At 48.2% G+C, this 22884-nt stretch overlaps 1 protein-coding gene across 1 annotated transcript in view; it reads right to left on the bottom strand.

Annotated features, from left to right (window-relative positions):
- The window catches only part of NCKAP1L (NCK associated protein 1 like), a 1717783-nt gene that overhangs the window by 1438117 nt on the left and 256782 nt on the right, over positions 1-22884 (bottom strand). The window contains exon 7 of the mRNA XM_086964598.1: positions 20509-20646. Coding sequence (XP_086820724.1) covers positions 20509-20646 — 138 coding nt within the window. The remainder of the gene's footprint in view (positions 1-20508; positions 20647-22884) is intronic.

The following is a 22884-nucleotide window of genomic DNA, read 5'->3' as shown; positions in this document are numbered from 1 at the left end:
AAAATGGTGCTGCTAGTAACAGCGAGCTAGTATGACAGACACACTTCATGAATGTGACGTGTGAAGGCACTGTGTCACATGGATTTATTTTAGGTAATAGCAGCTGTATCGGTACTAAGAGTGATGATGTTTGTTTCTTTCCATACATGTTTGAGTAGAGTCACGGAGTTAAGCTGTTGCTTCGCTTCGTTGGTCGCGGTGCTGTAAGTTAACGTGCATGTAGTATGGAGCTTTTCGCACCTTTTAATTACGCCATTGTCGCATTAGACAACGTTGAAGCATTTGACATGCTGGTTGTTAAGTGAGGGCTAGTGGTCATATTTTGACTTTTGTCTCTAGACTCACGTTTACAACTCGGATGGACTTAGGGGCATATTTACGAGGAAGTGGCAGAGAGCTGCAATAGACTCCTTGGCTTAAAGCTGCACTCCGCCACTTCTGAAAAACAGGAGATTTACAAAGAGACAGTGCTGCCCTGCACTGGTGCTAATTTAGCCACCTAGCACCAATGTAGACACCCTTGCACCATAGTGCAAGGGTGCCTGCGTTGCAGGGGAAGATTGTTTATGGCATTTTGTTACTTCTATGTGTGCTGCTTAATGCAGCACACATAGAAGTTGCAAAACACGTTTTTTTAATGATTTTTCATGTGCAGGAAGTGCAGGTGCTTTTTCAATGTGTATTGCACAACGCAACACACATGGAAACAGAAAAAATGAGGAGAAAAATCAACATTTCTCCTCGTTGCGCCAGTGTTATACCAGGTTTTCCCGTGTCTTAATTTTGGCGATACTCCATATTTACGCCACCCTTGTAAATATGTGGCAGCGTCAAAATCAATGGGTCTTGCGGTGGAACGCCCACCACAACACCCATTGCCCACCCCTTTTACTCTAAGTACAGCGCAAAAGGGTGCCTTATTTAAAACGCAGTGTTATGCCAAGTTAAATAACTTAAAGCTGCTTTGTAAATAAGGCAAAACCCCTATCGCCTCCACAACGTCAGAAAAAGTGATGCTGTTGCAGCAATGGGGGCGTGTAAATATGCCCCATATGTTTAGTGGTGGTGTATGTTTCTTTTATGATGTGAGCATCTATGTACAGTTTCACAAATGTTAGTTTTCAATGCATGCTTTGGGCACAATGTATTGTAAGTGGTTATATGCACATGTGATGGTAATCTAAGATGGTTCACATTTTGCTTTGCCGTCAGGTTTATTTATCGGACACTCACTTTAGAGGTTGTGTAGGAACTTAATTGACCGGTGATTATAGAAACATTTTGTGGCACAATTGTATTTAGAGACACAGTCTGTTATACCATTCATTCAACTTTAGCTTGCCTTGGGCGGTGATTAATTTTAGATGAAGCATTGATATTTTTTTGGGTTCTAGATTCACTGACTGACTGTATAGTGTTTTTGCGCATGCATTTGTCTAGGACAACCAGGTTATTGTGATTTAATTTCCTTAATTGATGCTATTTCATAATTTACCTTCAGCTCCTTTTTCCTTGAAGAAAGGCACATTGATGCCTGGAATGCTTTTAAACATGATTAGAGATATATGAGTGAAGTTTCCACAGTAAAGTGAACCAACCGTTCTTCCTTTTTTCTAAATTCTCATGTATTCACAGTGTTGGAAGGAAAACATTTGTTCTGAATGGTTATTATTAAACTGGTGTACTTAGAGAAGGACTCTGATATTCAAAATTTGATAATTTATGTACAGGGATAATCCCCAGCCGCGGCACGTGCAAGTAATAGTGGTGAGGCCGGGCGGGGCGGGGGAGGGGGATTTCAACGGACAATGTTGAGGGGAAATTAAATAAATACATATTTTCCCCTAGTCATCGTCAGTCCAAATCCCCCCCTCCGTGCCCCCTCCCCCCCCACCACCTCCAGGCAAACACGCATACTTGCACGGGCCAGCTGGTGATAATCCCTAATACAAGTGTGCAGCTAGTCTGTTCAACAGTTCTGCATACACCATCACCCACAACTAAGCAGTTGAGGCATAGATTATTCTCAGATTCAAGAACCTCAGTAACACTACAACAGCCAGCCTGGCACCATGCCTAATCGTGTAGAAAGAGTGTAAATTGGATCCAGACAAAACTGAAGTCCTTAGACATATAAGCCTGCAAAAAAAACCACCAGCCTGGCCTGTAGACCTAGGATGAGCATCCCAACCGACAAATACAACAAACAGTCCAAGAGTCATCCTACAGCCCATGGAACTGCAAATAGATGCTGTAGTAAAATCCTCAATAAACATACCCAGAGTGTGCTACAAAAAGAAAAAGAAAAAATCAATAGAAAGTATGGCTTTCCAGAAACATGTTGTCACTTGCTTGCAATAAAAGGTTTAAATAAAAAATGAATATGCTTTTGAGAGATCAGTAAAGATACTTCCTAGCAGGCGGGTATACTTAGAACGGGGAGAGAAACCATTTTTAGTTTTATTTTACATCGTAGGATTCTTATGGGCACAAAAGAGATACGATGAGCTCTTAATTATTGAAACTTAACGACATAGTTTAATCACAGAAGTATGACATTAACAATGATTTAATGAGAAACAATGGCAAGAAAAAAGAACTGGCAAAATAAGCATTTGTCCACCAGCCAGAGCACTGACACACATCTTTTTGGGCAGATGCGCACGTGATTAGGAACAATGCCAACATTCACACTGCATTAAAGCCAATAGCTGTAGTGGGCTGACTGACCCATTGTCCCATGCTGTATGCTGTGGTGGATGGAAACAACATGTGAAGACAGTTGAACAAACCAATAGAGGAAAAATGGTTGGCCTAAATCCCCTTTGTGTACACAAAACGATTGGATGGCTAACACGAAGCACCATCCAAAGTCTTGCAACACCACGCCTCCTTTTTTATTCCGAACAAATATTCCTAAGCATAGTTTTACCCGATTCCACGGATTTATTACCATTTGCATTTTCGTTTTGAGTGTCCACTCACTTGTCTACTCCCTGCAGCACTTTTTTCTGAGCATATTGTGATGTGACTACATTTTTCTCAAGTACAATAATAGTTTTTTCCTCTCTCGATCTGTATCTATAACTTTAAGAAGTTTCATGGTCTCTCATAGGTTCAATTACATTTCCACTTCTTTCCTACCTTCATTCAGAGCTGTTCCTATTGTATAATATTGTCCTACATTGTTGTAATCTTTGATTTCTTTGCACAGACTGATTCTAATTTTGGAAGTGGCTATTATCCTGGTATTCGAATTATTCATGTGTGTCCAATGCAAGACCAGGGAGGCTGCATCCATAGGGATTTTTAGGATTGGCATATAGGAAAAAATGATGAACCACACATCTAAATGGAACTGTTGGGATGGATAAGTGTCATGCATTGTAACAGATGTGTACCCCTTCCTTGAGTGCTCCAGTGGCAACTATTGTTGGTCATGGTGATGGAGCAGATTTCATCTGCAGTCAGGCATTGTTTATTTTTGTGCTTCAGACAGACTGTATTTAAAGCGCCAAGCACATTTTGGTGCAAGTTAAAAACATGGCACATGAAAAACTGGAAAGTGAGGCCTATTCAGTCTGAAATGCTTTTGCTAAATTAACATGTGTTTTTTTCAGTGTAGAGAAAAGTGGCCTTTTTAGCTTTGAAGATTAATAGAATGTGTTCCTCTCTTCCCAGCTCATCCCTTGCAATCTAAATACATTATTCCTGTCTTAAAAGACTTTCACTTGTTGCATATTTTGATAAACTTTTTCAGTTAATACCACCTCTTTTTATAATGTGTGTGAATTAATAATGCACCAAACACTACACAGGGGGCTAAATGCTTTTTGCATGAAAAGCTATCTAAAACACTAAAGCATGTTGCTGTGTGTGCTGTATTAACTGTGTGTGTGCTTTTAAATTTTACACTAAAGCATAAAAATGCTATGTTGCACATTGCACATTTATTTTGCATGTTGCCATAAATAATAGAAAAGCTGCTTTTCACGAATAGCTTGGCTAGGTAAACATTTATAAGGGGTATTAGTATGAGGGAGGGAAACATAATGGGCAGATTTACATTAAATTAATATTCTCTTTGTGTTTGTTTTATTTTTGGGCCTACACAAAACATGGCTGCCTGTAAATCCAGCAAGGCCATGGCTTGCATTAAAAGAGAAGAGAGGATGGGCAGACACCAGCTTGACTCAAACTGCGGAAGGAGTGAAGGACATCTTGAACTGTACATTCTTGTGATTGTGCCAATGTACTAGTTAGTTAAAATATCCGTCCTACTGTGCTGTGAAAGGAAGGAAGAGAATTAGAATGAAACATGAAACTTATAAAATGTATTTATTATGTATGCTTCTTTTGTTAAAACTGGTATAGTCAGGGGGGGGCATGGCTTAGCGGGCGTTGATGGCGGACGTAGCTTTCTAGAGCTCCCGATGGCCCGATACTTATCCGACTCATAATCCTGGCCCCCGGACCCGAACAGCGGACCGCTTGTGGGGCAATTGTGGCAGAAGGTGACAGGAGTCCTCCGGTGCAGAGAGCGGCGCTCCTAAACCGTCCAGTACGGCTGAATCAGCAGCAGTGGCTTGCGGCCTAGTCCCAGACGGCAAAGCCGGGGCCTCAATTTTGGCGCGTGCGGGCAGGAGGGCTTGCGCGAGGGCCGGCTGCACAGTCATTCTACCTGGGCCAGGAGCTTCTTGGGGTCAGCGGAGCAACAAACGGGTCCTCGGTCATCTCTGCTGTGGCGGCGGAGAAGACTAGTGCACAGAGGACGCCCGTGGGGAACGGCGGCCTGCCTGGCCTCAGGGGACATACGGAGCTGACCGGTCGCTGCGGCTGTCGGGCCCCTGCCTTGGGGCTATGCCTGCAAGCGGAGAGGAGAGTGGGGACTTGGCCGGGCCCTCAAGCACAGGTGTGGCTGCTGGCGCTGCGGGGGCCCTGGAGGCGGACTGCGGCCTACATCGAGATCCGGAGACCGGGGCCTCGAGTTTGGAGGTCCCTGGCAGCATACAGTGGTGAGCGGAGGAGGCCTGCTGCTGGTGTGCCGGTGCTCGCCCGGATTCTTGGCCAGTGGACACCCGGATACGAGTACACCCGTGAGCAGTGGAGGCAGTGGCAGAAAGTGCACGGTGAGTTCCCCTGGGGCCCCGTGTGAGCTGCTGAGTGGCGGTGGAGCGGCTGGTGTACCAGTGGGCCGCCCGAGACTCTGGGAGCCGACGATCCATTGGCAGCTGAGGGGTCTGGACTTGTGCCACAGGGACTGGGAGGTATAGCTGGACTGGAGCTGTATTGTACCACCCGCTGCGCGGCTGGGCCTGCCTGGGGGCCAGAAGCCCCGCTGATAGTGGTGACAGAGGTGAGGTGGACACACTGAGTGGCTCTCGGGGCCCGGGTGCTGGCCGAGAGGCGGAGGAGCTGGAATCCGCTGCGGGTGTACCGGCTGATCACCCTGGGGCGTTGGATGGAGGTGTAGGGGACCCCCGACGGCTTGAGGCGAGCGGCTAGCAGTGGATGATCGAGACTGGAGCTACATGCCCTGGGAGGCGTGACCGGATTAGAACCAAGCCGTGTTCCTGGGCTCACAACCGGAGCTGAGTAAAGGCCTGAGGCGTCCCTGGGCAGTAGTGGAGGACCACAAGCCGGGCCCGTACACTCTGGGGCGGTGGAACCCATAGGGAGAGGTGGCCCTGGTAGATCCTGGTTGCGCAGAAGCTCGACCTGAAGAACCCTGTGTGTGCCCCCCCCCGGTAGCGGACGGCGGCGGTGTACAAGAGGTGTGTGCCTGCAGCGGGGTAATCTTGCCTGTGAAATACCCTTGGCCGTTGTTGGAAGTGCGGATTGCCCCGCCAAGAAGATCCGCGAATGCCCTGAGAGCAGTGGCACCAGAGTGGGCCTCAGCCATGACCAGAGGGGGGGGTGGGCCTGCTAAGCAGGGGCCCATCGACAAGTTTACGGGACCGAGCGGGGTCCCGGAGCGCCAGGTGGCCAGGGGTCGGGGCCAGACAACGCGGCGCTCATGGCGGCGATAACCCAGTCCAGGGACATGTTGGATGCCAAGATTGGGGCAGTTGGAGCAGACGTGACCCTACTGCGTCAGGACCTGTGCAATGCAGTGGCGCGAATCACGGAGGCCGAGTCTAGGATTTCGGTGGTGGAGGATGATGTTGGGACCTTGAAGCAGAAAATGGCGGCGATGGAAAACATTCAAAAGTGTCTAGCGCTTCGTGTGGAGGATGCTGAAGGGTGGGCGCGCAGAAACAACCTTCGCTTTGTGGGTTTTCCGGAGGGTTGTGAGAAGGGCAACATGGAACAGTTCTTGTCCCAGTGGCTGGACAGTTGGCTCCCCCCGGATGTCCTGTCCCGCTGTTTTGTGATTGAACGCGCCCATCGGACCCTGACGCAGAAGCCGCCGGTGGGAGAGCGGCCCAGAGTGGTGATTGCTAGAATCCTGAACTTTCATGATAGGGACACTGTACTGCGGGAAGCGAGGGCCAAAGACTCCATTCTCTTTGAAAACCGGAAGATCATGATCTTACCCAACTACACCAGAATTGTACAACAACAGCGGCACTCCTTTATAGCCGTCAAGGCGAAACTTCGAGGCCTGAAGATTCAATACTCCTTGCTCTACCCGGCCCGCCTACGGGTGGTCTTCAAATCACGGACTCACTTTTTTGATACGCCGGAAGACGTTTTCAAATGGACTGATGAAACGGTGAGAGTCAGGCCCCATGCTCAACCGGGCTTGGACCCGGGAAACTCGAGAGATCCATCGCAGGACCGGGGGGACCAGAATGCCCGAGGCAAAAGGAACAGGAGGTCTAGATCTCGGAAATGCTCTACCTCTCGCAGTGGAACTCAATCTGCTGCGTCTACTGACTCTGATCACTCTGGAAAGGGCCGCTGAGGGACTGTGGGTAACTATGCCTTTCTACAGATACCATGTGCTCCAGCGGAGAGGAGTTGTTCAACTATGTTCTGTTGTACTGATGATTGAACGCTGAGTATATTGCCACGACTAGTTTGATTTCCTAACATTGGGTGGGACTGTGGGAAAGGGCTCGGGGTGCTCCAATACAGTGGCTACTTGACTCCTACGTGAGTGGGAGTTGACTAGGGAGGGGGGGTTCTTTGTTCAGTGGGTACTTGGGATTCATTGGTATGGTTGGCCTTGGGCGCTCTGTTTTGGGCCCGAGGTTGCCCATGCCGCGACAGATACTTCAGTGTTCTATGAGGTATTGGGGTGGGGGGTGTAGAACCGGGGATGGGAAGTTGCGGGGTTTGTTTGGGGGGCAGGTGGGGGGTGGGGTTTGGGTGGGTTGGTTGGGGATACACGCGACTTTTGATGCCTTGTTCTGTGATGCGCTGTGCGCCTGGGCCTGGTGCGGGGTGCTCTGGTATTGGGTCTCGTGGGACTATGGCTGAGGCTTCCACCCCAGGGCTCCCCAGGGAGTCACTACGTATGGTGAGGTGGAATGTTAGAGGGATGCTGGACAAAATCAAGAGGGGGGCGATATTGCGGTGGGGTAAGAGGGAAGCAGCTGATGTCTTGTTGTTACAAGAAACTCACATGATGGGGACAAAAGTGCTAAGCCTGCAAAGGTATGGATACCAGCAAGTCTTTCATGCAGGGTTCTCCAGGGGCTCCAGGGGCGTTGCTATCCTAATCCATCGGAGGCTGGCTTACGTGCACGAGAGACAGTGGATAGACCCCCAGGGCCGTTATGTGTTTGTTCAGGGGATGGTAGGCACAGAATCGATTGTGTTTGGCTGTGTTTATGCTCCCCCCCCCTGCAGTGGTCCCTGGCTGAGCGTTTGTTTGCGGTATGGGCTGACATTCCGGATTCCCTAGCAGTACTGGGGGGAGATTGGAATGACGTAATGGATATGCATGAGGACCGTCGGAGGATGCACGGGACGCTTGCTGCTGCCGTCCCTACTCGGCTACGCGCTATGGTGGAGGGGCTTGGCTGGGCGGATATTTAGCGACACATGCATGTCAGGGCCCGCGAATACACATATGTCTCTGCTGTCCATGGTTCCTTCTCCCGGCTGGATTATATATTTGTGCCTTGTGGATTCCTGGATAGAGTGCGGGAGGCTGCTATCCTGCCTAGGGGACTGTCTGACCACTCCCCTGTGGCCGTGGTGGTTGACCTGCGTGAGACGAGGCAGCCATTCCGGTGGAGGATGTCCTCATGGCACCTTCAGCAAACCGACTATGTGCAACACATGCGTGGTGCGATTGCTAACTACTGGCGAGAAAATCTGGTGGAAGGCACAGATCTCATGGTCGTTTGGGAAGCCATGAAACCTACCCTGAGGGGAATTGATATTGCGTTGTGTGCGGCAGCCCGTCGCAGGCGTCGGGAAGCTATAGTGGAGGCGGCGGCTCGGGTGGAGGCTCTGGAGCAACGTTGTCGGGGGAGGAAGACGCAGTGGCGGTAAGCATGGGCGGAAAATCCGTTACGCTCGCGGATTTTGCGGATTTTCGGTAAATTCGCAATCCGCGAGATTCGCGAATTTCCCGCAAAATCCGCAAATTCGCACGCAGCAGATTTTTTTTCTTTGCGGTGTAAGTTCGCAATTGCGAACATGTAGGTGCGGCGGGCAGCAACAATCTCGCACTCGCAAAATTACAAAAATTGCAATTCCGCACAAGAAATCTACTAGCAAGCAGCATAGACCTTCTGAAAATGATTATTTTTATCAGAATAACTCCTCAGGTTGACATTTGCCTGCACTTTTTTAGATTTGAGGCCTTTTGATTTTCTTTGGATAACTTTTGGATTAGAAATCAACTTTCTCAAATAAGCTTGGTGGGGCATTAAAGTTGCTGTAATGCTGCTCTGCAGAAAAACGAGTTTTGCAAAAGTGAAAGCAGGTTCAAAAGTTCAAACTCATCATTAGTAACCATTCCCTGTAGTGCTTCCTGACAAGGGCCCCTCCAAAGTTCAGTTGCTAGTTGCAACAATTGTATGACCCTGCTCTGACCCTCACAGCAGGCTCATAGAATAGCTACAAGTAGGCCACAAAGGTCCTGGAAAAAAAAATTGCACTGCAACAGAAAGCAAATTACAGATAAGGATGCAGGTGCCAGACTGGAATTTTAAAACAGTGACACATTAATAAATCAACCCCAAATTAATTCATGTCAGTTGAAGCAGGCAGGTGTGCTTGCTTTTTCCCCCCATAATCTACAGTGATGATGAACCAGAGGGTGGCATAAGGCATTGATGTACCAGAGGGTGGCATGGGTAAAACAGAGGGTGGCAGGGGTGAAACAGAGGGTGCTGGGAACCTATGATGATGAACCAGACATAGAAACAACATAATCGTGACCGTTGCGAGCCGACATGTAAGTTCGCGATTGCGAACTGTTACAAAACCCTTGCGAACTGTCAGAAATCCTTGCGAACTGGCAGAAATCCTTGCGAACACAAAAAAAATCCACAAATTCGCGAGAATTCGCAGATTTTGCGGATTGCGAGTTCGCAAATTCGCAAAATTCGCGAACGCCAGATTCGCAAAATTCGCCCATGCTTAAGTGGCGGTGCGGCGGCTCCTGCAGGCACAGCAGTCTTATGCGTCGGTGTTGCTGGACGAGGCTCGACAGGCGTGGTTGGCCACGCGGAGTAGGGTATATCAATTGGGAGACAAGTCTTGTACTATGCTTCACAAACTGTGCCAGCGTACTCTGCAGCCGCTTGCCCTGCCCGGGATTACGGATGGAGACGGTGTCACCGTTACGGACCCGGCGGCATTGGCGGCTGGCTTTGCCAGTTATTATGCGGAGCAGTATGCGCCAAAGGATTGCCTTTCGGCTGAGGCGAATGACAAATTTATCGCCGACCTGCCCCCGAGGGCAGTCTCCACTGAGACTCGAGCGGCGTTGGACTTCCCCTCGCGGCGGAGGAACTGGGTGATGCACTGGGGCAGCTCAACGCAGGGAAGGCACCCGGGCCGAGCGGTTTCCCGTGTGAATTCTATAAGAAGTTCCATCTCCAATTGGGGTCCCATTATAGGACCGCACTAGAGGCAGCACGAGAAGTGGGTAGACTGCCAGCTGACTGGCGCCATGCTGAGGTGGTGGTGTTTCAGAAACCAGGTAGGCCCCCTGATCGTCACCACTCGTACCGCCCTATATCATTGCTTAACATCGAGGCTAAACTGTTGGCTAAGGCGTTGGCGAACCGTCTCCTCCCGTATGTAGCCGATCTGGTTCACCCGGATCAGGCGGGCTTTATGCCACGTAGAGCGACGCGACACAATATTCGCAGGGCGCAGACTGCCGTAGACGCGATGAGGGCCGCGGGAGAGCAGGCGGCCCTGCTCTTGGCAGATATAGATAGGGCCTTCGACTCGGTGAGTTGGACCTACCTATTCGCGCTTCTGCCTCATCTTAATTTGGGCCCGATGTTTATATCCTATATCAAACTTCTAAATACTGACATCACGGCGTCTGTACGTATCTCTGGTGCGATCTCAGAGAGGTTTGCCATCGGCCGGGGGACCCGTCAGGGTTGCCCGCTGTCCCCATATTTATTTGCATTGATCATGGAGCCTCGAGCCTCTTGGGTGCGCATTGATGCGCAGCTGCGGGGTTTTGTATGGGAAGGGGACCTTACCGATAGAATCGCCCTCTATGCGGACAACGTCCTCTTTTTCCCCACTGACCTGAATAGATCTGGGCCCCGAGTGCTGGAGGTAATGCATATCTTTGGTGAGGTATCGGGCCTCTACCTTAACCCGAGTAAGTCCACCTTATGGGTGCTGGGTGACGGGGCGGACACGGGCTCGTGGGCGTCAGCCTTGCGAGCTGCGGCCGGGGGCATATTGTATCTGGGAGTGTTCTTGTCCGAGTCCGCGACGGTCTCATGGGAGCGCAACGTGCTGCCGGTATGGGAGAGGATTCAAACGGACATTAAAACTTGGTCTCGAATGCCCCTTACCATCTATGGCAGGTCGGCGATTTTTAAAATGGTCGCGCCTTCCGCGCCTCCTATATCATTTGCAGAACCATCCACACCCAATCGCACCACGGTGGTTCCAGCAGGTCAATTCGGCCCTGGGCCGCTTCTTGTGGGCAGGGGGATCCGCTAGAGTGGCGCTACGCACGTGCTTTCTATCCACGTATTGTGGTGGCCTGGCCACGTCGGACATCCTCTCGTATTACCAAGCCTCTCATCTGTTGGTCTTAAACGACTGGTGGTATGGGGATGGAGGCGACCCTGCATATGCGCTGGAGCGCTCACTGATGGGGAATAACACGTTGCATACCATCCTATACTCGGCTGGGCTTAGGAGGCGGCTGCCGTCGGCCATGCAAGTGGTCTTTGCAGTCTGGAGACAGGCACTGCGTCGGATGGGTTGGTGGGGAAAGTTGACGGCAGAGACCCCATTGTGGCAGAATGGACGACTCCCTGTGCTGGCCTCGCTTACGGGGTTTGGCGGATGGGACTCTATAGGGATTTCCTCGCTTGGAGACGTTATGTCCGGTGTGACTCTTAAGTCATTTCAGGACCTGCGGGACGAGTTCACATGCCTAAAACTCAATTCTTCAGATATTTACAATTTCGTCACGCATTGGCACCTAGCCTCATTGGGTTGGAGTCGCTACCGGAGTTCAGCCCCGTGGAAGCGAAGGTTTTCATGGGCGATCTTGGGGATAAAAAGGTGTCCCGCATATATCAGACGCTGGTCACGCACTGTTCCTCCTCCCTGCTCCCACTGAAAGATGCTTGGGAAAAGGACGTAGGGCCCCTGGATGAAGATGACTGGAGGGAGGCACTGGAGTCCCCACGTGGGACAGCTATTGCGGTACGACTCCGACTAATCCAATTTAAATACTTGCACAGGGCCTACTATACACGTGAGCGACTGTGGAAGGGGGGCCTGATCGGGTCCCCGGAGTGCCTGTTTTGTGGAGCTGACATTGGTACCCTAATCCATACTGTGTGGTCGTGTGCTGGCTTAACTAGGTTCTGGAATGGTGTTTGGAGTTGTTTGTCGGAGGTGCTGGGCTGGGATCTCCCCCACACCCATCGTCTGGGTCTCCTTCATGTGTTGGAAGGGGTAGGTGGAAATATTTACAAACGTCATCTCTTGCTGTTGGGCCTGGTGGTGGCCAAGCAGGACTTGGCTCGAGCGCGGAAGAATGATCCAGCCCCCCCCCTGAGTGCGTGGAAAGCTGGACTGGATTATTTTATGGGGTTGGAGCGCCCAGTTTTCGAGGCCAGAGGTTGCCCCAAGAAGCATTATAAAATCTGGAAACGGTGGGCAGATTACAGGGGTTTGACTTTTGATCCCCCAGCAGAGCCTGACGACGATCTAGATTTGGGTGCCGGACTTACAGCTAGCAAGTACAGAGGGCTTGACATGATCGCGTGTACAGGGCTAGGGAGGGATAAGGGGCGGGTAGTGGGGTTCTTGGGTGGCTGTGGGAGTTGGGGGGGTTAGGGCAAAACGTTTCTTTTTATTGATTGGGATACAATGATATATATGTATTGATAATTTACAGTGACCTCCTGATTGTGGAGAACTGTATACCTGCTTTTACCTGATCAATCAATAAAATCTGTTGTGAAAAGAAAAAAGACTGGTATAGTCAGGCTTTTAGAATGAGTCAGGAGAGTGAGACCTCATGCCATCATGACTGACCAATCACGTACAGGTTTTCCTGAAGATGCAACATTTTTGTGTAGACTGCCAAGAATTAGAGTATAAATAATGACCTCTCTGAAGGGGCTTTGGCTTCTAGGCTCATATGGCTTTTTTGCTCATAGGGCTTTCTTAGCTCAGCTGGCTTCTTGCCCATTTTGGCTTAGGCTTTGCTTCATTCTATGGGTTAGGTACGAGATCGTAACGGGTGTAGCCTTGGGCGTCCGAGGAGAGTCAGGGGGAGGTTTCTTGCTTCCACGTCATATTTTGCCACTGCAGGCCACATTCCTTTGAGGCCTTGTGAAGGACGGGCTGTCTCACTCCTTGTTTGCTTTTTAGACACAGAGATGCATAGAGCAGCAACAGATAGAAAGGCTTTTTAGATTTAGATGCTAAACTTTAAGTTTATGCTTTGACTAATTAATTAGGTCTAAAAAGATGTTTTTGTCTTATGCATTTATTTCTCTTTATGGGAGATTTTTGCCAACTATTTAATTATTGATTAGCTTTGCAAGACTATTTTTCAAAGAAACTCTTTAAGAAATTTGACTGATATTTTGCGCCACATTTCCTTTTCTAAGTGTGATGCTTATATGCAGACTGTAATATGTTCTGTATTAATGCTATTTTTCCTTTTTCCAAATTCTGTAACCTGATTGATATTTTACTAATGAATAAAGGGTCAGAGAAAAACTTAACTTTTGACTAGAAAATAATACCCTTTTTATACTCAACAAGTCTCTTTATTGGCTTAAAATAATAATTGCATTTTTGACTGTTCATCTTTATTTAAAGTCTCCTGAAGGTAATACATGGTGTGAGGGGCCCAACACCTTTTTCAGAGGTAAATTAGAGGTAGCATGAGGGTTTTACATTGAGAAATTACCAGAAGAAATTACCGCTCCATCAATGGCTGAACACAGGTCATGAGCGTGCACCTCGACATAGGCCTGCCTGACGTTAATGCAGTTTGTTTAAAAAGGGAAGGGCACACCAAGCGCTACCCTCTTTAAGGTAAAGGGCTACTGCCATTGCCTGGAGTTAAGTGACACAGGCACCTTGTTGGTGGCATACACACTTTTGAGTTCTAGAAGAATCAGTAATGTCAGCAGGCCTTTTTACCTGTGCCACAGGATTGGGGCCTAATGGCTGATTCATGTAACGATCCATGGCTTAACTCACCCTTGGCCTGCATGGATTGTGTGCCATGACAGACAGTGTGTGATACTTTTGTGTGCATGCTTGGATGCCTGTGGATAGTATATAACATTTTGGAAGCACAGGGCCAACAGAGGTTGGTGAGGTGAGGACTCCAAGCCCTAGACAAGAGATGTGTATGCTGATACTCCTGAGGCTGAGGTGGATTACACACACTGAAGGGAGAGGAACAGAGTCTCCTCTGTGCACATAAAAAGTCTCTGAATCCAGGAAGAGTTACAGGTCAATGGAGAGTGGGCTCATTCCTGAAAGATGCTAGGGCTGATTAGGTTGCCACTAACAGGGAATCTGCTAGAGAGGAAGCTGTGTCCTTTGAAGCTCTATGGGACATATTTAATTGGAGGCTGACTTCCAGGTGTGAGCCCCAGTTGCTCCGTTGGGGTGTGCTGTGGTTCAATCAGAATCTGAGCCTGTTGTAGCAGACTCTCCCTTTGAGAAACGACAGTGCACAGGAGCGAGAGCACTTCAAAGAAGCTGACACCCCAAACACATATGTCAACAGCCAGACACCTAATTACAGAGGTGTCTAGATTTAGAATGTAAAGAAGGGAGCATGCGCCGACACTTGTTTGAACAGCACTGTCTCGTCAAAAGAGAGAAGACCACAAAGACCTCTTTGCTGCTGAGACGAGGACTGGGGATCAAGGTCTGGCAGTCTTCCTGCTGGTCAAGGAGGCATCACACAGGGAGTCAAGACCACTTGCCCTGAACACGGACCACCAGCCCACCACCAGTCGGTGAAGACCAGAGCACCCTGTGAGGAGGAGAGTGCCTGGAGACTGTCTTCCTGCCAAGACCTGTGAGAAGAAGGAAAGGGCCTTGAGGCTGCCTTCCTTTCCAAGAACAGTCAAGCCCTGTGAGGAGGAGAAGGAGAGCGCTTGGAGGGAGCAAAGCACAGCGGGAAGCCTGGCAATTAGATCTCGGAGAGCTAAGTGTGAGACTCGTCATTCCAGTCTGGACCATAGCAGGAGTGTGCTCCATCCATAATGCTCCTGCAAAGTTGATGGTCATCCATGTTGCCAGGAAGGGGAACAATATGAATTTCAGACAGTTGCCCCTGTGTGCATCAGAGTTGGGGACTCCCATGTGAATAGGATATGGACCATCGTGCATGGGGTGCAATTGCCTATGTGTGTGTCAAGGTTGGCAACCCCTGTGTTGTCAGGAAGGGGCAACCGTGAAGATTAGGCCATCATCTGTGTACTGTCCGAGGTCAGAGACCTGTGTGACTAAGTAGGAGACTACAGTGAGACCAGGGCCTTTGCCCTGGTTCGGCGTGCCAATGTGTGCCAAGGTAGCAGGAGGGAACACTTACAGATTGACACTGGAGACAAGCATGGACACCTGACATCAAAACAGGCCCTCCAAGGGCTGCTGAGACCATTGCAACAGTGAGGGAAGACAACAAGAGGTAATGGGCCCTCAGTAGCGGGAGACTGGAGCTTGCCGAGCAGTGTCACAGGTCTCCCCAGATTGCCAAGTGCCATTAGATGTAATAAGAATGTTCCAGGCTGTTGGGAATTTGTATGAACATTGCGCCTAGATGCTGCTAAACCTGAACTCTTAAGGCAAAGCATAAGACTTTAGGCTGCATGAGACTAGTGTGACCCACATCAGGGAGTCACCTCCGTTGTAGAATGGGGAATAACCACCAATACTGGACGGCGAAGATAGACTGGGGGAATCAGTCTAGGAGAGTGCGAGCATGCTGACCTTAAGACGGATGTGTGGATTATTTAATGTGTTGTACATGCTTTGTGTGTTTGCATTAAATACTATGTTTTTCATAAACGCTTGTATTGGGCAAGACAGTCCACCTATTGCTGCTACTGTTTGTATGATGAGTTATAAGCATGTGTTGCCTTGTACCTACCTCCACATGAGAAGCCTTTCACTGCTCGACCCATGCTACCACTAAGAGTCAAGTGCTGAACAGTGTGTGCTTGGCCCAGTTACTCTGGACCCATAGAGGGTTGGACCCTGGGACATCAGGAGTAAAAGGCCTCAACCATCATGGTTGATCACAGAGGCTCCTTGTTGCCCATGGCTCTCTGAAAGGAGTATTGCAAGAACACATTTACAAAGTCAATGGTTATGCTTTAAATCTGCATGGGCATGGCCTTCCTGAGCCTGCATTGAACGTCCCTTCTCTATCTCAATATCTAAAAAGATCGAGTCTTGCTGGCAGAGGGCGGACACCCTGGAGCTGCCCCGCAGGGTGCTGGAGGAGGAGAAGACACCATGAAGTGTCCGCTGTGAATGACCTGCTGTGGCCCTTCCGATTCTGAGTCCGTGTCCGAGTCCAAAACTTGAGCCATGCCCAGCGGCAGTGCCTGATAGACAGCCATGGGGACAGGGAACAGAGAGCGGGCGCTGGTGGGGAGGGTTACAATGATCCGGCCGCAGCGCACAGCTGCCAGGCCCGGCTCCTTGAGTCGTCACGCAGCCATGCTGGCTCTCGAGGTAGGGAGTGATCGGGACCTCATCTATTGAGCCCCAGTGGGGCGGCCCTGAACCGGCAGTGGTAGACCCCATCCCAAGCCGTCTAGAGATGAATCTGTAAAGCACCTGCGAGCCCGCCAAAACTAGCACGGGGAGTCCCGAAACTAGCAAATTGAACCCCCAAAGCAGCCTTGGGAGGATGCAAGACTCGTCAGTAGGCGATGCCATACACCCATCGAGGCTCCCAAACCCAGATCAGGAGAGTCCAGAAGCAGCCATGGAGCCCCGGTCAAGGGGACTCACCCTCTTCCGACCCCGGAGACGCCACCTGCGTCTGGAGCAGGCGAGGGAGAGAAGGCGCTGCTATACAAAGCTCCAAGGAAGATGCACAGCCTTCCACCCAGGGCAACTTTCTTCCCACATGAAACTCTGTTGATCGCTCTGGTGAGAGGCCCCCTCCTCCTTCCCTTTAAACTTTGTTTTTGACTTTGCTACCTCCCGTTCTGCGAACAGCTGCCTTGCCGCCTGTGGTCTTTCTTCACTGATCCCTGGTCTCCGGTTCAAACTCCTCTGCCCCAGCTCCTCATGGACGATGAGGCTATGACTTTGCTGCAGGCTGCCTTTCTCCCCCCGGACTTGCTGGCTATGGCAGCCCTCTTCCTGGACTTTCAGACTTGGACCTTTGTGCTCCCCGGCATTTTCTTTTTATGACTCGCTTCTTCTTCTTCCTTTCTCCTCCATCACTTTAGCGATCTCTGACCTCCCCCTCTGTCCTAGCGACCTTTCTATTGTCTCTCCTGTTGCCTCTGACACACTCCTCGCTGTCTTACTTGTTACTATCTGCTTCCCTCTCTCGTTTGTTTCACTTTCCTGCCCTTCTCTGTCCCTCCCTTGGTGCTGTGACTGCCTCCCCCCTCCGACTGCATCCCCCCTCCGACCCCACTTAATGGAACTCTGCTTTTCTGTATATAGAGATAACTCTAAGCACTAGTATTTGCAGCAGACCTTTGTACTCTCTACCACTCTTATGTGACTCTTAGACTATATCCATTCGTATCCCTTCCATATGTATATAGAGATAACTCTAATCACTAGTATATGCAGTAGACCTTTGTACTCTCTATCATTCCTATGTGACTCTTATAGTATATCCATCCGTAGCCCTTCCCTATGTATATAGAGATAACTCTAATCACCAGTCTCTTCTTTGTGTGACTTTACATCTTGTACATTTGCAATTTTTTCTGTTTGTATCTTTTATGTAATGCATGTAATCCTTAGTCCTTATGTTTTGCAACTGGTTCTTATGTAAAGCGCTCTGACACCTTCGGGTAAAGTTTGCGCTATATAAAATCGCATTAAATAAATAAATTAAAAATAAATTAAAAAAATTAAAAAAGAGAAACCCTAACTTATATAGCTGCCTGATTACCCTTTCTTTTCGGAGAGTAAGCTGCCAGCGTTTCGAGCTGCAAGTTTGCCAATTTAGTAAACACATTTGTGCTTGTCTGAAAGTCCTTTTTAACTCTGCCTTTAAAACGCTTGAATATTTTAAACATATCTGCTCTCTTAGTTGATGTAAAGTGTGCATTCCACTAACCCTCATCTGAGGCAGCATTTATGCATATGGAAAGCTCACAGACATCATCTGTGCTCCAAGTGCTTTATATCGGTTCTTTGGGGGATGAGTGGGAATAGTGGAAGTCTTGTAGTGCTGAGTACTAAAAAGCATCGTTGAGTTATGACCTATAAATGGGGTGTAGCAAGGCTTTCAATGCCATGAAGGTGTTTGTTCTGGGGTGTCCATCTCTGGAAACTAGAACACCATCACTATTGCATATTGATTGGTTCGAAATTACAACCAGCCTGAAAGGTTGGAAATGATCATAAAACTTTATTCTCTGAATCCTTGTTCAGAAATGGCTGATTCGAGCTCCAGAGGCTTAAAAGTGAGTTAGGAGGGAAGGGAATCAAAAATACAGCATTAAGGGCCAGATGTAGGTAATTCCTATTTACCGACTCTTAAATACCGACTCATACCGAATCGGTATTTAAGAGTCGGTAAATAGGAAGGAGGCAGATGTAGGTAAAAAATTACCGATTCTGTAAGGGTCGGTATTTACCGAATCTGTAAATACCGATTCGGTATTTCACATTGATTCCTATGGGCCTTGAAGCCCATAGGAATCAATGTGAAATACCGATTCGGTATTTACAGATTCGGTAAATACCGAATCCTGCAAGGGTGCAGGGGGTGTCACTTTGACACCCTCTAGCACCCCAAGTACAGGCATGTGTGCCATGTGGCACACATACATGCCCTAAGGGCATGTCTGTGTGTCACATGACACAGGTGTGCATGCACAGATATGCATGCACACCTGAATTCGGTATTTTACCACCCAATAGGATTGGGTGGTAAAATACCGACTCTTAAGGGCATGTGGCACTCTTAGGAGTGTCACCTACATATGGATTTACAGAATCGGTATATTTACCGATTCGGTAAAATACCGAAGTGGTAAATTTACCGAATCGGTAAATATACCGAATCTGTAAATTCAGACCCACCTACATCTCAAAAGCCAAATACCGGTCGGTAATGGACGAAATCGGCCGTTACCGACCGGTATTTGGCGACCTACATCTGGCCCTTAATGAGGAGGATAAACTACAACCACGTCTGGAGCATTGATAAATCGTGAGTGATCCCTACTGGTGGAGGGTGTGGCTCACTGGTTAGAGGCAGCAGAGGACGGCCCGGGACCAGGGTTCAATTCCCGACGCGGCAGGGTCGTGAACCAGGGTCAGCGGACTCGATAATTCTCGCCTCGGTGCCTACTCTAACCAGGGGTTACACTCGGCAACTCTGGGCATTAGCTTGCCTCATCTCCACAACGGCCCCCCACAAACGCCGGGGATGCCTGGTTTCACCTTGGAGATACCCAGGAGGGAACATCTCACAGGGAAAGCCAGGACGGGTTCCCCAGCGGTCTATAGCGCCAGGACACCTCCGGGTAGCAGTGCGCTTTACAAGACACACACATTTACATTTACTCTTTTGTAGCAATGTGAGCCTCACCCGGGTCTAGGATTAGGGTACAGAAAGCGAATAACAGCTTCAATACCAAGTTCATATTTATGATCTAAACACATGGTGGGCTTTAAGCTCCTTGACTTGGAAGTACTTTTGACACTTAATGTGGAAATATTGTTCTGTCATGGATTTTTAAGTGTGCCGGAAGAATGGCGCCCGGGCTAGTAGCAGTAGGTAAGATGAGAAGCAACAATCGTGCAACGGTGCTACAAGGTCAGAGGAGACCCCAAAACCTCTGCAAGGAGTGGCAAGGGCCCACTCAGTGAATATAACAACAGTCCTGTGCACACGTTATGAAAGGTACATATAAATGTCATCAAATAGGAAAAGAAATTTGTATTCCAGAGAAACAAGGTAGACACAAATAAATGGTTTCTTTCAAATTAAGTGTATTGAATCTTCCTTTCTGGAAGAGTGACATCAAAGAAAAACAAACAGCCGACACGTGTTTCATCAAGCGGGCACTGAACCCATGACTCTTGAGGGCTGTCAGATGTCAACAGATAAGAAAAAATAGCCGGTGATAACTCCAACCCGGCATGGGTGGGTAACGGTGAGGTATCAATCAGAGCAAATCCTGTAGAAATGCACTCGAGGACGGGCGGGTACAGCCGTCTTAGCGGAGATCTGTGATAGTGGCGACGGGGAGACTGGTAGTGTCTTCCTTTCGTGTTGTCACCGGCTATTCGTTCTTATCTGTTGACATCCGACAGCCCTGAAGAGTCACTGGTTCAGCGTCGGCTGTACGAAACACGTGTCGGCTGGTTGTTTTTCTTTGAGGTCACTCTTCCAGAAAGGAAGATTCAATACACTTAATTTGAAAGAACCATTTATTTGTGTCTACCTTGTTTCTCTGGAATACGAATTTCTTTTCACATTTGATGACATTTATATGTACCTTTCATAACGTGTGCACAGGACTGTTGTCATAATGTGGAAATAACTTTCAACATTTCGTGAGTAATATATGTGAGAAGTCTGTTTAGAAGTGTAGAGCAAACTGAGTAAGGACACAGTCAGACTCTTCTATAGAGAGGACCTCGAAAAATGGATTTCAGTACAGACTGCCAACAACACCAGGGACAACTCACAGTGTCTGAGTTGGAGGGGATGATCATGGTCGCAGGATTACTGATGAGACAGAGTAACTGCGCTCCTCGCCACTGCTCGGCCGACTGGTTCCTTCGACAGAAAAGGAAGTAAAGCGACAAGACTGCATCTGTCACGGACTGTGGAAAAAGAGATGACGAGAATGTCAGAAATGTAAAATGATTCATTTAAATCTCAAACATAACAGCAACAAAAGAGCTTTGTAGAGAGTCCAACGGCAAAGAGTGCCACCTTATTATCATGTCAGAGGTGTCACACTACGCTCCTAAGCTCATTGTGGACTCTCTCACTGCCTTGCTGTTGTACCAGGTGAACCATATTTCAGGAGTTATTTCCCCCTCTCCTTTTCAATGAATTCAAACAAAGATGAGTGTCTTTTACAAATGTACATTAACACTTTTTGGGAGCAGTATGAGCTATGAAGAGGAGTCTGGTACAGCATTGTTTACAAATGGAGATCTTACACAGAAGGGACCACAAGTGATATCAACTATGTCTATTTATATATAGGTCCCAACATTCCAACGCAAATCGACATTTGTGCAAAGGCAAGGATTACCCAACATTCTCAAATATTTACCAAATTGCACAGTTAGATTGTATAGGCATAATTCATAAGGTAGACATCACAAGCATTTTCTAATTGTACGGCAAAAAAAAAACAACAAAAAAGCTAAAAATGGTAACACGGTCGTCCATGTAAGACACGGCAGCAGCACTAGTCCAAAGAGTGCAAATAAAGACTAAACTTAAGTATGTATAAAAAGCACGAACCGTCTAGGTTTGCATCTCAGTCACTATTGCTGGCCATTTATTTGAGCTTTTCTTCATTTTTTGCAGGAGAAATATCATCAAAATAAACATGTCCTGAATAATTGACCCGGAAAGTGTCTCGCGGGATAATACATTTCTTCATGTTGTGGTTGGGTTGACTTGTAAACAGTAAAAGCAGCCATCACATTTCATTCACATGAGAGTAGCCCCTCCCAAGTAAATACTCACACCTGTATCAGATATGATACAGCTGACTGCACAGATATGTAGTTAATTAGGTAGCAAACCTCAGGGGCTTATTATGAGTTTGGCACTGCGGCTACTGCCGCACAAGTGGTCCAACTGCCCTATTACAAGTAGGGAAGTCAGTCCGCCATGGTACCACTGCTGCCGTCAGGTATCCACGATCCCTGGTGCTCGTACAGTTTTTGAGGGCCCTAATATACTGGTGGTACCACTGCGGCACTGCCAAGCACAATAGGTGTTTCCTCACAGGAACAGTTTTCATGGCAGTGAGCCCGTTATGAAAAGTGTGGTGGTTGCACCAAGGAATGCATGCAGGGGGGCATATGGTGTGCCCCCCCTGTCTGCATGCACCCCCAGTTTCTACAGGGCATGGACTTGATAGTCTATGCCCTGCAGGAATGTGAAAGGGCGTTCCCATTGTGGTGCCTTGACTAATGCCTCTTGTATGAGTCTTAGCACTACACTGCTGCGTTTCCAGCTGCCACAGGACCTCCCGAATTGGATTCCAGCCGGAATCCGTCAGACGGTCTCAATATGGCTTTGGCATTGTGGCAGCAGAGCGCTGGTATGGCGAATGCAAAACTCATAATAAGGCCCACCATATTTTCCAGCAATACCCAGAAACATCATGTGGTTATTACAGGAAATGGAAGACCATGTGCCAGATTCACAAATATTTATCTGTGAATATATTTGACTTACTTGTGCAATTACCTAAGCCAGTTACATTACTCGGGCAAATAAAGCCATTCCAGTCCACATCTGGTCATATTACTGTATCTGAGCAGTCCGTCACTCCCACCCTATCAGGCTATAAAATAAGTCCACGGAGGACTTTGAATCGGAGGCGCATCAGTAGTGAACATGCGCAGTGTGGAAGTTCTTCCCCCAAAAGAAGCTCTCTTGTGCAGGTGCTGTTAATACCAAAGTAATGGAATCAAGTAATTGGTCAGGAAATTATTGAGGTTCTTCTTAATTCTGATTAAAAGAAAAGAAAACACAGATGCCTCCTAAAAGATCAGAAGAGTGTACTTACTAAGTAGCTCCAGAGATCCTCAATGGGAGCTCTATGTGTTAGAACATTCATAGAATACGTGAGGTCAGAGACCAATGAGAATTGATCTTGAATCACAATTCCGTTTAGCAGCTGATCACATTTATAGATTTGAAAGAGCACAGAGTATGCACTTCCATGCAGGACTTCAGGGTTTACCTAAATAGCAAAACACTTGAAGTACAAATGTACCACAGATTTTATGATTACATAGTGCTGTATATAATTAGCCTTACTATGACCCAACTCAACAAGGATTCACTCCCTAGACCTTAGGAATACA

This window comes from Lissotriton vulgaris, chromosome 1_1 (genome assembly GCF_964263255.1).
Source record: "Lissotriton vulgaris chromosome 1_1, aLisVul1.2, whole genome shotgun sequence".
Taxonomy (NCBI): domain Eukaryota; kingdom Metazoa; phylum Chordata; class Amphibia; order Caudata; family Salamandridae; genus Lissotriton; species Lissotriton vulgaris.
This window is presented reverse-complemented; position numbering and strand designations above follow the sequence as displayed.